Source organism: Equus caballus, chromosome 26 (genome assembly GCF_041296265.1).
Source record: "Equus caballus isolate H_3958 breed thoroughbred chromosome 26, TB-T2T, whole genome shotgun sequence".
In the NCBI taxonomy this organism is placed as follows: Eukaryota; Metazoa; Chordata; class Mammalia; order Perissodactyla; family Equidae; genus Equus; species Equus caballus.
Window position 1 is genome coordinate 30,556,994 of NC_091709.1, and position 15,618 is coordinate 30,572,611.

General features: G+C 37.8%; 1 protein-coding gene across 7 annotated transcripts in view; it reads right to left on the reverse strand.

Annotated features, from left to right (window-relative positions):
* Positions 1-15,618, reverse strand: part of APP (amyloid beta precursor protein) — a 254,504-nt gene that overhangs the window by 76,575 nt on the left and 162,311 nt on the right. For all 7 annotated transcript variants that reach the window (XM_003364177.5, XM_003364171.5, XM_003364176.5 and 4 more), the window contains 2 exons: positions 6,758-6,891; positions 398-472 (listed from right to left, as the gene is read on the reverse strand). In XM_003364177.5, the coding sequence (XP_003364225.1) occupies positions 398-472; positions 6,758-6,891 (209 nt within the window). The remainder of the gene's footprint in view (positions 1-397; positions 473-6,757; positions 6,892-15,618) is intronic.

Consider the following 15,618-nt stretch of genomic DNA (forward strand, 5'->3'; position numbering starts at 1 on the left):
TTAAAAAAAACTCCTCTCTTTAACTACTTTAACTAAATGACCATTATAACCTGGCGCTTTACTTAAGGCAATTTTGAGAGGAGTTCCAGTCAAAAATTCTAATTATCATGCAATTTTTGCAAAGGAAAGGAGTAGCAGAAGATTATGGCAATGAAAAATATATATTATTGATAAAAAGTAAACTGCAAGTAACAATATGAATTTTATGGAAATGAATTATTACTTGAGTTAATTGGGAGCAGATACAATGCAAGGTTTAAGCAATTCAGTTACTAGACAATGAGTAGCAACAGTGCAAGTGGATGGGAATATGAACAATCCAGCAGATGGAAAACTTGTAGACACTCAATAAACAGGGGCTGCTGGCTCATGCTGCTTGGTGGAGAACGGGTTTTACCTGGATAACTGCTTTCTTATCAGCTTTAGGCAAGTTCTTTGCTTGACGTTCTGCCTCTTCCCATTCTCTCATGACCTACAAAATGAAAAAACACTTGAATCTAAAATCACCAGTTCTTTTTTAAAATGTAGATTTAATAAGATATTTTATGGGTTTTTTCTATACTTGACATTTTAAACATTCAAAGTTATCATGTTCCATCCTATCTCAATAATATTTGACTTCTCACTAAGATGCAAACAATCTGTCGCAGTAGTATGTTAAACATAAATGTTCATGTTTATTGCAGGAATCTGGCCCTGTGAAACGAAGTTGGTCTTTTTTCTTTTCCTGAGAAATGGCTGAAAGTCATTTTATTTAATGTGCACAAATGTCAATGATTTGTAAAAGGCATATATTTCCTGAACCAGGTCTTCCAACATTAAATTCAACACACTGGTTTTAGTTTTTTGGGAAAGCAAGTTATAAAATTTCAAACTGTCTATTTTTCAAATAGTATGAGAGAAAAAGCATATATAACATTTTATGCCTGTGTACACATGCCATAAGCACAGTGCCAAAAATAAGTACATAATGGAGAAAGGAAAAGAAGACTTCTGTCGTCAGAAATGGTAGGATCCATCCCATTAAAGAACTCACAGGTAATCAGGGCCTTTTGCTGGCCAACCCACATCACGAATAGCAAAGAATATCCTAAATCCCTCTAGAAATCCCAAGAGAGTATACATTATAATGTTTTGAATGTAGCAAAAAGTATTCTTGGCAAGTAATGCTAATTTAGTAACCAGGCTAATCTGTTTTGTAGGAAAATAGAGCTTCCTCTTCTCATCTTTGATGTCCACCCAGGATTTCCTTGAGATAAGTTCATGCACTGATCCGAATGCAAGAGGAAAAGTCTGCAGCTGTGCCTGTTGTTGGAAGAAAACGATTTTACATTCTTACTACCTATGGCTGCCTTTTCCTTTTCAAGTGTACAATTTGCTGTCAAGGTGCTTTTATTTTTTAAGTGCAGCTCATACCTGAGCTAGGTAAAATAAAGAACAGAAAGATCAAGGAAGCAAAATATCGGTGCATTGACAGATGTGGACTTGCATACCTTGTGGATTTCCAAAACATGAGAGAACTTGATTTCTGTACTCTAAGAGCCTGTTATTTATCCCGAAGGAATTGATTTTTCTGACATTCTTCATGATCACATAAAAAAAAGAGGCTTGGAATAAAGCACTATTGACAGAGAAGTTCTATGAGAAAATACTACATCAAATTGCCATGTGGGTTTTTAATTAGATACTTTATTGTCTATTAGCATTAATTCATAGTATAAGATACAAGACAAGCTTCCCCACGCTGTTTTCATGAAATTATGGGGAAAATAAGATGGAATGAATTTTCTACTATATTTGAAGAGAATGTAAAAAATAACCTAAAAAGTTCACAGCAAAATCGGGGAAAATGCCCTGTTGCTATGAACAAGAACAAAATACAGAAGAAAAGAAACATATTGCCCAAGATGCTTTGGGGTCTCCAACAGTTAATAACAAAGGGCATCTGTGGGGAAGGAGCTATTGAAGACTACTTTTGCTTTATAGATGACATAAGTCTTGCAATACAAATATTTCAATTTCCTGCTTCGAGAATGTTCAGAGTGGCAGTATTCTCCTATGAATTCTTCAGAGAAAGAATCTCAAAATTGGACTGAAAGAGAAGTTAAATGTCTTAATTGGAATGTGAAAAACTGATTTCTTGTCTTATATTTAAATTTTACATTCTCCCTTTGTGTATTCAGAACCTGAACTTTCAGGTGTGAGCAGGGGAACCCACGGAATAATGATGGAGATGTATTTAGCTAACGAATTGAAAATAGGCATTCCTATAGAAATGAAATTAAAATTGTGATTTTCGGAGAAATTTAATATCTTATACCCTCACAAGTTAAACAATTCACCTGTACCACCACTCTAGGCCCACTTAGTGAAAGAGGCTCAACATCTCTCTCTGAATGATGGCTTCCACTGAGGTACACTGATAACAGATAACATTACCGCTGACGTGCAATACCACCCTGTATTAAGTGCTTTATAAAATCTGTCTCATTTAATTGATTTGTCATCACAGCCTGTGAGATCAGCCATGGTCAACTGCATTTTATGGACCAGGTTAAGATACCTGCTCAAGGTCATGAAGGGAAAAAACAGAGAAAGAAGGATATAAACCAAGATTTTTGTGGCTCTAAAGACCATACTTTTGCCCCCTATGGCCCAATTTCCCACTAAAAATTGGCAGATCCAACAAGTGAACTAAGTATTTATATTTGGTGACAGGAAAAAGGGCTGTTCCTAAGATGCTGATGCATATACTAAAAATCGTCAATCTAGAGAAAGGTCAACTTTCATTTTGAAGAACTTCATTTTAAGGATATGTTAAAACTGCTAAATTCATATATATTGTATTTATATATATTTAAATATATAATATATAAATAAGTTATGTATAATTATAGATATATTACATAATTATTATCAATATGTAATAATATAAGCATTTATAGACTGTTTAGATTCTAATAGTTGCTAGATACTATCATAACATAACAGAAATCTATTAGAGTACTCATGAGCCTCAATAACAAAAAACCCTAAAATACAGAAAAAAAACCCCTGAAATCCTCTGTATTTGTAAAAAAAAGAAATAACAAAAACTATACTAAAAATCAATTTAAAAGACTACAGCTTTTTAATTAAAAATTCTCAGGATCTGGACTTTGCAGCTGCTCCGTATATTTTTGTAAAGCAATTTTCCACTGCATGCACAAAAGTATCAGTATCATCTAGATTTATGGGTCTTCAAAGACTTGGCTGTTTCACGCAGAGAAAATGACAACTAATACATAGAGATTTAAGAGGCAGGCAAGTTCAAAGTCAAGTAGTCTCCAGAATTCAGCACCAAAGATGATGAAGATAAATGTTGATCTCAGGCATTTCACTTTCCTATAACCACGGGAATCTAGCAGACAACATTCTCTGTTCCAGGACAACATCTCTTAAGTCATCTCAGATATAGCTAATGACTAAAAATTGAGAAAATCTATCAAAACTTATATGAACTAAGTCATGAGATAAATAGATGTGCTAAAAGAACGTTATTCTAGGAGAGATCTATAATATTTGAATGGTGGAGTATTTGAAATGAGTATTCTTTTATTTTTTGAGGAAGATTAGCCCTGAGCTAACATCTGCTGCCAATCCTCCTGTTTTTGCTGAGGAAGTCTGGCCCTGAGCTAACATCAGTGCCCATCTTCCTCTACTTTATATGTGGGACGCCTACCACAGCATTGCTTGCCAAGCGGTGCCATGTCCGCACCTGGGATTCCAACTGACGAACCCTGGGCCGCTGAAGCAGAATGTACAAACTTAACTGCTGCGTCACCAGGCCAGCCCCTGAAATCAGTATCCTCAGGATCAAAATGACCAAAATATACTGGAAAAAACATTCTGAATTTGTATTAAAAAGAAAGAAAGACTATTTTAGAAAGACTATTTTGGACTAGAAAGGCTATTTTAGAAAGACTAAGTTTAAAATCCAGGTGGAGAGATAAGACATATATCAAAAAATCACTAATAAAGCTGAGGAACAAATATTTGAGATAAATGAAAAGAGCAATGACCGTCTGTCCCATTCTGAGAACTGTGAGGTATAAGGGATGGGTGAGATTGCCAACGTGAAGAAGACTGGTAAGATCTTTCCAGAAGTCAATGCAGAGAGCAAACAGAAGTCCAAGATGAGTTCAGCGTACGCTGAGTGGGGTGGTTGAACAAGAACAGCAGTTTAATGTTGCCGATATGATGATGGTAGCAGCTGAGGTGGGAGAGGAAGCAAGAGGACTGGAGTCATGGAATATGTGGTTGGAGTATGAGAGTAGGCACCGTAAATGCCAAGCTAAGCATTGTGTTTATTTTTGCTATTATTCTTTTTTTGGACTTCGTTGTCCCACAAATGGATTTTGAGAGCAGTGAGATGACTCTGAAAGCTTCAGAAACAAGTACTGAGATAGGATTTAAGTTTAAAAGACATCATTGCAGGGGCAATAAGTAGGACTCATAGTCATCCTATGCTTTCTTAACCACGATTATTTATCAGCTTGTGTCTTTCCTCATGACAAGTCCCATTTTTCAAAAGAATTGGCTTTTAGGTGAAACCTCAACTATTCTATGAGATTTCTAGTTCAACTTTCTTTTAAGTTTTCATCATGGACAGAAATTAGAACTGCACATTATATTCCAGAGCCAAAGTATTATGAAAGGTTTTTCCCCCTTAAGGTTCTTTTTTTTTTAAATATTTTTAAAAAAAATTTTTCCTTTTTCTCCCCAAAGACCCTCGGTACACAGCTGTATATTCTTAGTTGTGAGTCCTCCTAGTTGTGGCTTGTGGGACACCACCCCAGCAGGGCTCGATGAGCAGTGCCATGTCCACACCCAGGATCTGAACTGGTGAAAGCCTGGGCCGCCAAAGCAGAGTGCACGAACTTAACCACTCGGCCATGGAGCTGGCCCCTGCCCTTAATGTTCTTATTTCCAAGTAGATTCAAGTACTGTGGTTACTCATCTTTAAAACAAAACAAAACAAAAAAGTAATTGTGTTGTATGTTTCTAGATACATTCATAGTCCTACATTTTAAAATATTGGTTCTATTATTATTCAGGTATGCTGAGGCCAAGGGATCAGGAGCGGACTACTTTTGAAAAGACAGTTTGTTAGATTTCCCAAGAGGAGGTAGCAGGTCATGCCATGGGAGGGACAGGGGGACACAAGGGTAAGCACCAGAATTGGTCAAGAGGCAGTGGGAGTGAGGGGAAAATGGACAGGAGTCTTTATTGTGGTTTTTGCAGGAAGGAACGAGCGAGGCAGAGTAAGCAGGCTTAGGACTGGCTAGTTTGAATAATTTTGGTGCGCTTTGGGGTAGAAGGGCTGTCTTGAGTTGTCTAGTATCTGGTTTGCGGTGAGTAGGGCAGGTAGATAGTGGCCCAGAATGTAAGAGCCTGATAAAGGAGATAGTTGGGGAGTATGGGTTTTGGATTGGTGGGTTTGTAAAGGAAAGGTGTGTTCGCAGGCCATTCATTTGCTACCTCTAGTAACTGACTAACCCTGGAGGAGCAGTCTCTCCAGGGCTAGTAAGGTCCCAGATGTCAAGTCTTCAGAAAATAAAAAGATATGATTAACGCAATCTACTAAAGACTTACGATCTTCAAAAATACATGGCAGACTATTTCATGAGTCGTGTTTAATGTTTATCATGAGAACCTTTAAGTATTTATGCTAAATATGACGCAAATTAATCACACCTTCTGATACTTTCACAGAATATTAACGCCAAAAAAGAATGGTTGACTTTAACTTGAAAGCTTTCTTCATTCACTCACTTATGTTTCTTTAAATCTGACTTTTCCTATTGTTTTTTCACGTTCATCCTCAAGTGCATAAACTGCAAGTTGGAACAGTGACTGGCAAATACGCACTAGATACATACTTCCTGAACGAATGAATGAAGAATCTGAAAAATGGCTAAAATTCTCGGTATTATCTAACTCTAATACAACATCCAGCACCTGGTAGAAGGCATAGCTTAAATTGTCGTTGATAGTATTATATATAAATTAGCCATGTTTTGGACACAAGTTATTGGTCAACTTGTTTCACAAAGAACTGGCTTTATAAAAACAAAGTTTGCAGCATAACAAAGTGAAAAGAGTATTGTACTAGGAGCAAGAAAGGCTTGGGTTCCAAGTGCCGAGTCTGTGTTATTTATACGGCTTTGTTCTGGGGTGCGAAGCCGATCTCTTGAACTGCTATTGCATTATCTATCATTTATGGGAATTGATGAAATGATCATTGTGGTTCACTTTGCTTTTTAAGTTCCTATGAATTAGCTGCGTAGACATGTTAGGTTCAAAGTTAGAATAATTTGGTATTTAATACACACATACATCACTACTAAAGAACATTTTAAGGAATTTTAATTTACAACATCCTGGTTACAAGACTACCCTAGACACAGAGTAATACAACCACTGAGAATGTTGTACACATAATTTAATTTGTGTTGACAAAATCCTACTATACTTACTATACTCGGATTTTTCCTAGGTGGCATGCTCAAGGAGGATGCAGAAAACCCCAAATTGGTACCCTTACAGCAAACATTTAAAATTAAAACATTATGTCTTTAAACATCTGGATAAAATTAAAGATCCTCACCCACCCATAGACATTCATTAGCCAACAGGCCCCTGGGACTCCCGAAGGCAGAGACAAGTCCAGATTTTCCAATATTGTAGGGCTGAAGGATGGAAGAACCACACTTACCTGGGACATCCTCTCACGGTGCTTGGCCTCCAGCCTCTCCTTGGCTTTCTGGAAATGGGCATGTTCGTTCTCATCTCCAGGGGTCTCGAGGTACTTGTCAACGGCGTCAGGAGTGCTGGCTGCTGTTGTAGGAACTATAAAGTAGAAAGGAAGGAGGTTTGAGAAGAGAAACAGAATACCCAGTCATTTCAAAGAAAGCCATATTTTTCTGTTTGTTCCAGAAGAAAGAATTTAGGAAAGAAGCACATACAAGATGTTAATGCTGTTTAAGAGAACACCACGAGACATTTCACAGCACAGTAAGGATATATATTTCACCCCTTGGGTGAAGGAAATCTTGAAAGTGCAGGGTGAAGGAAAATCTTGAAAACAGTCCATTTTGCGATTATAGTATTGTACTTCAAATTCTCTGTGAAACAAGCATGCATAGAGCAAAAACAGTGGTGTTTAAAACAGACATGTTGCTCCAAATCCCTATACTTTGCTAGATTAATTTTTGTAATCTTGAAAGAAAATGATGGTATCACCAATATCAAACCTTAAGATTCATGCAAAAACCTAAGAAATCTCAAAATTAGTTTATTGCAGAATAACTGCACCTCAGAATAAAGGTAAATCCTACATTATACATTTTAAATAGCTGATTACAAAGCCATCTTTTGTGAGAAAGTCTTTGAAACACTACCAAAAGACTCATAAAGGTCAATAAATGCATTTTTGAAATCACAAAGAGACCTTTTTGCCTTCACAGATTTGGCAAGTCAACCAGTCATTATACTAGCTGTCAAAAAGAAAGTGATTTCTATTTTGAATTCTCCTAACACTGCTGAGCAATATTACTGAGTTGCAACATATATTGCTATATTATGTGGAAACAAATACCCACAAAATTGAAGCTTGTACTATAACACAAAAATGTTAAACTCATGAACTGAGTGAATTATAATGTCTATACAAGCAGTTTTCCAAAAGATCAGTAATGACTTGTGAGAATTCAGAGCATTTATGAGCTTATTAAAAAAAAATGAATAGAAAAACAGATTTTGATTTAAAGAAGAAAGCAGGGCAATGAAAAAAATGAAATTAGGTATTTTCACTATATTCTCAGGTCAAATCAATTTAAGTGTTTTATTCAAAAGAATATTCAATTATCACCAATGTCCTAAGTATTCTTCTCCAATAATCTTATTGGATTATTTGAGTATTATATTTGAGATAGAATATCCCAAAGAGGATTTGAATGAAAAGAATTTATGGCTAAGTCATTTTGAAACTAAACTCTAATGCAAATGTCTTTTACACATGCTTCAAGAAAACATCTGGAATCTTACCTATCCAGAGGCTCCAAGATTTGAACCAAAACTGGAAGGCTTTTTTGTTACATAATTAAATAATATGTTTAATTTTAAAGAGAAACATTCATTCTGATTTCTTCCCTTTTACTTCAATCACTGTTTATAATTATTTAAAAAAAAAACCAAACAGTTTAGATGTCTATCCAGATGTTGCTTTCAAGTGGAAGGAAGGAGGAAGGGTATATTCCTAGAATTTTTTTTAACATGCTTGTGTGCCCGCCCCTCCCCTCCCCCACCCTCAAGGGATTTTGAGTCAGTTGGTCTGGGATTGGCACAGGGCATGCAAATCAAAAAACATCTGCTCCCATCTTCTGTGTAGTGGACAAGGGAGAGTGTATTTCAGCAGCAAAAGGGAGAAGGAAGCAAAGAGCACAAGCTTTGCAATTAGATGAACTTGATTTGAATCACATCTTGATCTTAGTCTTTCTTAGACTAGCTGTGCCCCAGGGCAAGCAACTTAAGTACTCTAGTTTCTTCTAGTTCCAGTTTCTTCACCTATCAGGTGGTGATAACATGACAACCTACTAGGAATGAGGAGAAAGCGAGATGCCACACCACGTGTTAGTCACCCTCCAGAAAGTGTGGCCCACAGGGTACTTCATGCATATTAGCAGTCTTCCCTCCTCCTTTGCTTCTTTTGTTGTTAGTGCCGTGGAGTTGATTCCAATTCCTGGTGACCCTGTGTACAGCAGAGTGGGACCTGCCCGGTCTTTTTGCGCCATCCTCTCACTTTCCTGCACTGTATCAGACAATGCTCTGCTGCTGTTCGTAGGGTTTTCAGGGTCCATTTTTTGGAAGAGGCTGGCCCGGTTCTTCTTCCTAGTCTATCTTAGTTTGGAAGCTCTGCTGAAATCCGTCCACCATGGATGACCCTGAAATCCGTACACCATGGATGACCCTGCTGGTATTTGAAATCCCAATGGCACAGCTTTCAGCATCACAGCAACTGGCAGCCACCACAGTATGACAACTGACAGAGGGTGATGTGGTTCCCTGCCTGGGAAAGAAACCGGGCCGCAGTGTGAATCTTAACCATGAGACCATCAAGGCTGACTCTTTTGCTTACTATATCCTATTCAAATCTAGCGCTTATGCTAAACACGGGAAAAATGAGCTCCTTTTATTTCAAATCCACTGAAAATGAACTACACACAGGACCATGTAGTACCACCTATAAGAAAATATGGATTTCTAAAGAAAATCTTTGGTATAACACACATAAAAGGCTGAAATAATTGAAAACAAACCCTTAATTTTTAAGACTGAACAATAATTTCCAATTTAAAATCCTTTCTGTAGAAAAAACAAAAAAATCAAAGGTAGATTTTTTTTCTGCATAAACTGAAGCAAATAACTATGGAGGTATTTTTAACGGAATCATTTTCCCAACTTGAAACGGAAGTGGTATTTAGCATTTTAAATTTGCTTCCCAGGGTTTTAATCATTTTTTCATCTTTACTGGTACAGCTCAAAAGAGAACAAGTTAAAATTCTTCTGGCATAGTATAACCTGGCAGAATGACAAAATTAGGCAAACCATATTTTACATTTCGAACAAATGAAAATGTATAAATGTTGAGGGTGATATTCATAGATACAAATAGCCATCCGATTGTAAGTGTCGTAACCAGGGCAGGCCACCTCCCTGGAAAACTGGAATTATAAAAGTCACTATACAAGCAGGAAGGTTCTTCAACTCTTATGCAAATTTTATTGCAACTCTTTTAATGCAACTCTTATTGCAAATTTTATGGTTTTCTCCAACTCTTATGATTTTCAAGTATTGTCTATCATGTTATGCTAAAAGAGATAAACACTAAAATCTGAGTCACTGTAATCTCACTGGCCTAAACTGAAATGTAGCTTTGCAATGTTAAGAATAAAATAATAATAAAGAAATGAGCATGTGAGGTATGTTTAACAGGATTAAGAATATTTCAAGTGTTAAACCTTCTTTTTTAGGCACATGGAAATAAATACAAATACTACATTACATATTTATCCCATTTAAGCAAGAAAAGCTTCTCTTCAAGTAAATCCTTATTAGTGACCTCTGTACTTCCTCCAGTTGAAGACGTTAAGGGCAGCTGTCTCTGTTTTAATCTTTAATTAAATTTTTTTAGCCATTCATACTAACCCTCCATCTCAATTCGCAGGAGTGAGTGACATTTTTCTGTAGTCATACCAACCAGCAAACGAGAGCACTGTCCAGTCAAGGAGAGAATGATGGTACCTCTTGATATTTTAAATTGAGTTTGGTATTTCATTATCACTTCCCTGCAGGTGGTGAGGAGGAAGGGCAGCATATTTTAAGGAGGAGTTTGTACAGATAGCTCAGCTTCTATTTTTCTAATATTCCTACATCCTAAAGACACCGTCATACCAAGACTGGCTGCCATTTTGTGATTAAGTCTATGGTAGGCCATAGACATGATAATGAGGATGGTGGGCAGGGGGAGAAAACCTGGGCCCTATGTCCCTACCTTTCAAGGTGCTTCCTTTTGGGAAATAAGAGGCTCAAGGAATGTCAAGGTATGTTCTAGGGTACAAAGGAACAGGAAGCTGTATGTCACAGGTCACTTAAAACACAGGTCATTTTAACCACTTAGAAAGTGGGAATAAACTGGCTTTAGGAGGGTTTATTTTTGCTTTGTTTTCAAGCTACTGCAAAGTAGTTTATCCTGTTGAGACACCTCTGAGGTTCCTTAGGTCCTGTGATGTGGGCTCAGATTTCCAAGTTGGCCAAATAATAATAGCATCTATTCATGAGCATCTACTGTGCTAGGCACTTCAGATGTGCTCTCATTTCATGTGGGAGAAGAGAAAATTACCCTATTCCATATAGTGCATAGAGGGGAAATACTATCATTTAACATAGTCACTCTCACATCCCCAGGCACACACAAATGAGTCTGAATTTAGGATTAGGTAAACCACGAAGAGGCTCTGAAGTTAATATTTAGAGCAGTAAAGGGCTAACTCATTAACATGTCCGGGGCACTGGAAAGGGTTTTGTTTTGCTAATGAACAACATGAATTGGCAAAAAATATGCTTTGTTATGATGTCTCTCAGCCTATTTTCTATCAAATGGCTGTCCTTGCCCTGAATGCTATTTGTTAAATGACCTCCAACCGATGTTCAGCAGAAGCAGGGTCATGAAAGAGGGGTCAGGTGAAAGAGCCCACAGAACGTGAACTTGAATGATCTTTTTGCCTTCAGCCCCTGCTGCAGTCCAACATGCTCATTCATGCCTTCTGCAAGCAAGCTCCCTCGGCATATTCACCTTTCTGCAGAAAACTAGACTTAAAACTCAGGGTTAAACATCTTTAGCTCTAGGTTTTGACCTCAAGCTGCCAAGTCATGAGCGGTACTCCCACCATCACATTTATGGGCTTTTCACTTTTCAAATAACCTTCATGTTGACTTTCTTAGTTCAGTCTCCTAACAGGCTCGCAGAATCAAGTGAGATGTACACCTTTTAATACTGAGAATGGGTGTCTAAATGTAATACCAAATGAGAAAGTGCAACAGAAAAGGAGTTTCAATTCACAGCACATTACTGCCTCAAGGTGAACATTCCACTTCCAAAAATTTCCTGGCATTCTGGATGACTAATGCTTTCGATATAAGCCTCATTCTTTGTTTTGGCAACCCTGGGAGGTCAGAGATAAGTGAGAAGCTGAGACAGCAGCTCGGATGTAGACCCTGCTGCCTTGTGTGTGCGTGTTCATTCTTGTACTCAGCCATTCCACACAACTATTACAGCCCCTAGTACACGTGAGGCGTATGGGAGACACCAAGGAGCAAAACAAAGACCCTGTCCTCGTGGAATTATATTCTAGCAAGAAAAACAACCACCACACACATGCAAAAACACAATGATAAATCACTTTGTTACAACATGATTTGTATTATGGAGAAAAAGAAAAAGAGAGCAGGGTTAAGAAGAAACAGGACTGCTGGGGAAGGGGGCAGAGAGCCTATAGTAGTAAGTAGGTGCCCGGCTGGTCTAATTGAGAAGGTGACATTTAGACAAAGAGCTGAAGCCCCACTTCCCAGTTATCTGCTGGAAGAACATGACAAGAAGATGAAGAAACTGGTACAAAGGCCCTAAGAGGTGAATGAGCCTGGAAAATTCCAGAACGAGCAAGGTCAGTGTGGCCAGCGCTGAAGAGGCAAGGGAGAGAGTAGTAAGAGAGGCAGAAAGAAAATGGGGGACAGATCAAGAAGGGGCTTGAAGTCCGGGTAAGGACTGTGAGGAGCCACTGTGGGTTGTTTTGAGGAGGGGAAAAATGTGAGTGATGTGTTTTAAAAGGATCACCCTGTGTGCTAAGCGACAATTTTAAGAGTAAAAGATAAAGATGAGGGTGGCTTGGAGAAACAGCAGGGAGGTGGTGAAGAGTTTTCGTGGAAGGTCCCCACATATGACACCCACCCCTACCCCAGCAAGAGAAGGATCACAGACCCACTTCTTTCTCTCCTCACAAAACTCTGTTACCTAAACCATAGGTGACCAAATACTAAGGGAGACATTGTTTTCACATATCTGTGAGGGTTCATTTCGGTTTTAATAACGATGCACCAATGCTTGTCAGAGCACTTCTTCTTCACATGGTATCTACTCTCTTAGTACCTGCCAAAGCTCTATTTTTGGGGGTGGGGGGAGCAGGTTTGCTTTCTGTTCATTAAAAGTCCTGGTGCTGGATCCAACATCTCATACACCACCATCACTGGGGACATGAGGCCAAAGCAACATTTCCATTCTTGCATTTCCCCTGAGGAAACTTCATAATTTTAGGGAATTTACTTCAAAACAAGGTGAAAACTGGTATTATCTTCAGAATGTGGTAGAAATCATTCTTCTTGCCCATTTGGAGGATCTCAGTATCAGAGATACCAGCTAATTTAACTGTATGTGCACCAAATAGTCATTTTGATTCTGACTGTATAGTCACTGCATACTAGTGCATTTCATATTCACACTAAAGACAGCAAGAGTGTGGAGTCAAAAAGAGACACATCGTGAAAAACTGCTCCCATCATTTTGATATTTGTTTGATATTTGTTCCTCAATCTCTAGGGTGACTAATTTTACAGTCGTAATGGGTTCAGGACGCAAGAGGAGGAATAACCTCGCTTTCAAACAGTAACAACTGCGACCATCTACACCAGGCCATGAGGCAGAGTGGTTCCCTAAATAGAGGCCCGTGAATGGCATTTAGTTGATATACTGTTAGATTCTAACAAGAACACTTGGTTAGTCTCCTTTCATCAGCAGAAAGGCAATTTATCTCTATAGCATTGACAACAGAAGATGAAAGTAAATTAAGACCTATATAAGTCATGGCCTTACCACTGAAAATGCTATTTTCTACAGAGCTAGTAATACTGTCACTTGAAATGGCTATGATTTATATGAGAGGTGGCAATGAGGATAATTTATATATAGGTGAAATACAAACCTGTAAAGAAAGATTTTATGTGAAAATTTAATCTCAAAACATGGCAGAGCTTGCAGACTGCAACCCTAACTTTAAGAAAAGGAAAAAAAAAGTCTCTCCATTTCTCTCATTCCAAAATAATTGAAATCCCTAATGGATTCTCAACTCAAATATTTATCACTCTGAGTCCTAGTTAGAGGAGCCATTTATACTGTGAAAATAAAGTTTGTGACCCTTAAATGTGGTATCAGACTCTTTAAAAAAAAAAAGAACAAAGACACTTTCCCCTGACATGTCCTTGATCACACTTATTTTATAGTCAGTGCAATCACAGTTGGCAGACTATCAATGCGATGTGCGGACATAAGGTAGTAAAAATGTAATCTATGCTGTGTTTACTCTAGTCAAGCTACATTTCTTTTTTATGTCTTATGGACACGTACTGATGTGGGAATTTTGTGAAATACATGAAATGAGTGTGAAAGAATAAATGCTGGTGTTATTTTTATTACTATCTAGATCCTACATAGCACTATGCACCAAAATTTAAAAGCATCTTCAAGTCTGATTCTAAAAAACATACGTGAAGCAACAGCAATAATAACTGGCATCTAGAATGTCTTAACCTTCAGTTATTGTTTTTTGTCAATTTGTCGGAAGCTACTCTCAACTTCACTAATGGTGGATCATAAAGGGATGACCTGTCACAGTTGCTCAACACTCAACAGATGAGTTCAAAAAGTCAAAATCTTCAATATTGCCCACTTTCATAGAAATTGTGGCCGTAAAAGCCAGATGTAACTGTTAACCTCTATGGAGGTCTTAAGGATAAAACCAATTTCATTTTACTCTGGCCCTTCACAGCAATCTTTTCCCACACTTGTATATTTCATTTTATATTATTGTTTAATTCCATCACATACTTGGGTCTCGTCTCATCTCATCAACAAAACTGGCAAGTGACTGAAAGCAGGGTATTTGGTTTACTTTGCTGGTGTCCCTCAAAATAACAAGCTTAGCACTAGCATATTCTGGGCTCAAAAGTAACAGCTTTTTAAACCAAGGGATGGCTTACTGGTCTCTTTTTGTAAACAAATGTTTTATTGGATGGAACATAGCTGTATCTATTCATTTACCTCTTGTCTTTGGCTGCTTTCATGCTACAAATGATGAGCTGAATACTTATAACAGAGACCACATGGCCTGTGAAACCTAAAATATTGACGATCTTGCCTCGTATGGAAAATTTTTGCTGACCCTTTAATTAAACTATCTACTTACTCTTCTTGGAAATAGTTAAAGAGCAAAGCACATATACAATGAGCATTTTTTTACTGTCCTTAGTAAATTTTTTTTTTAAATGCTAGTTTGCTGAGCAAATCAATTCTTTTCAGTCTTAGGGTTTCTCACTATGATAGCTCAGGGGAAAAAGCCATTCTTTTTATCTGATCATTTCTGGATACCAAAGATGTGGCTTCTCATACTTGCCAATCTAATAGATTTTACTGGCACTGATGTGACATGTAATTTAATGCACCACCACATCTTTTAATGCTTTTAATTGTTTTAAATAATGCTTGGCAGTTTCATAAAAATATCAGTTCCATTACTGTTAAGAGAATGTATTAACGGGAACTAATACTTGCTATTGCACAATTGGAAGAACAAGTACAGTGTGATTAAGAACAATGGTTCAATTCTGGCCAAAGACAAGATAGCCTTGGCATTATGACAGGATATGACGACTCTGGGGCTAAGGTGGAACATGCCATTCAAAAGTCACACAATGAGTCATGTACAGTTTGCAAACTGTGAGCTTCTGAGGCAACAATCTTAGACCTTGGGGGTGGTGGTTTGGTCTTATTTGATATGTCCCAATTCTTTGTATATTCTCTGGAAGTGTACTATTCTATTCTATTCTATCTGGGCCATTCTGATGGGAACAGAAATCAATCTTCACCCCTTCCCCAATCCTGCATGAGGCTAGACTTGAACCTCTGCAGAGACCCTATGGCCATAAACATGATCCCAAAATACATCCTCGATGCCCAAGTAAGCTGTGTAG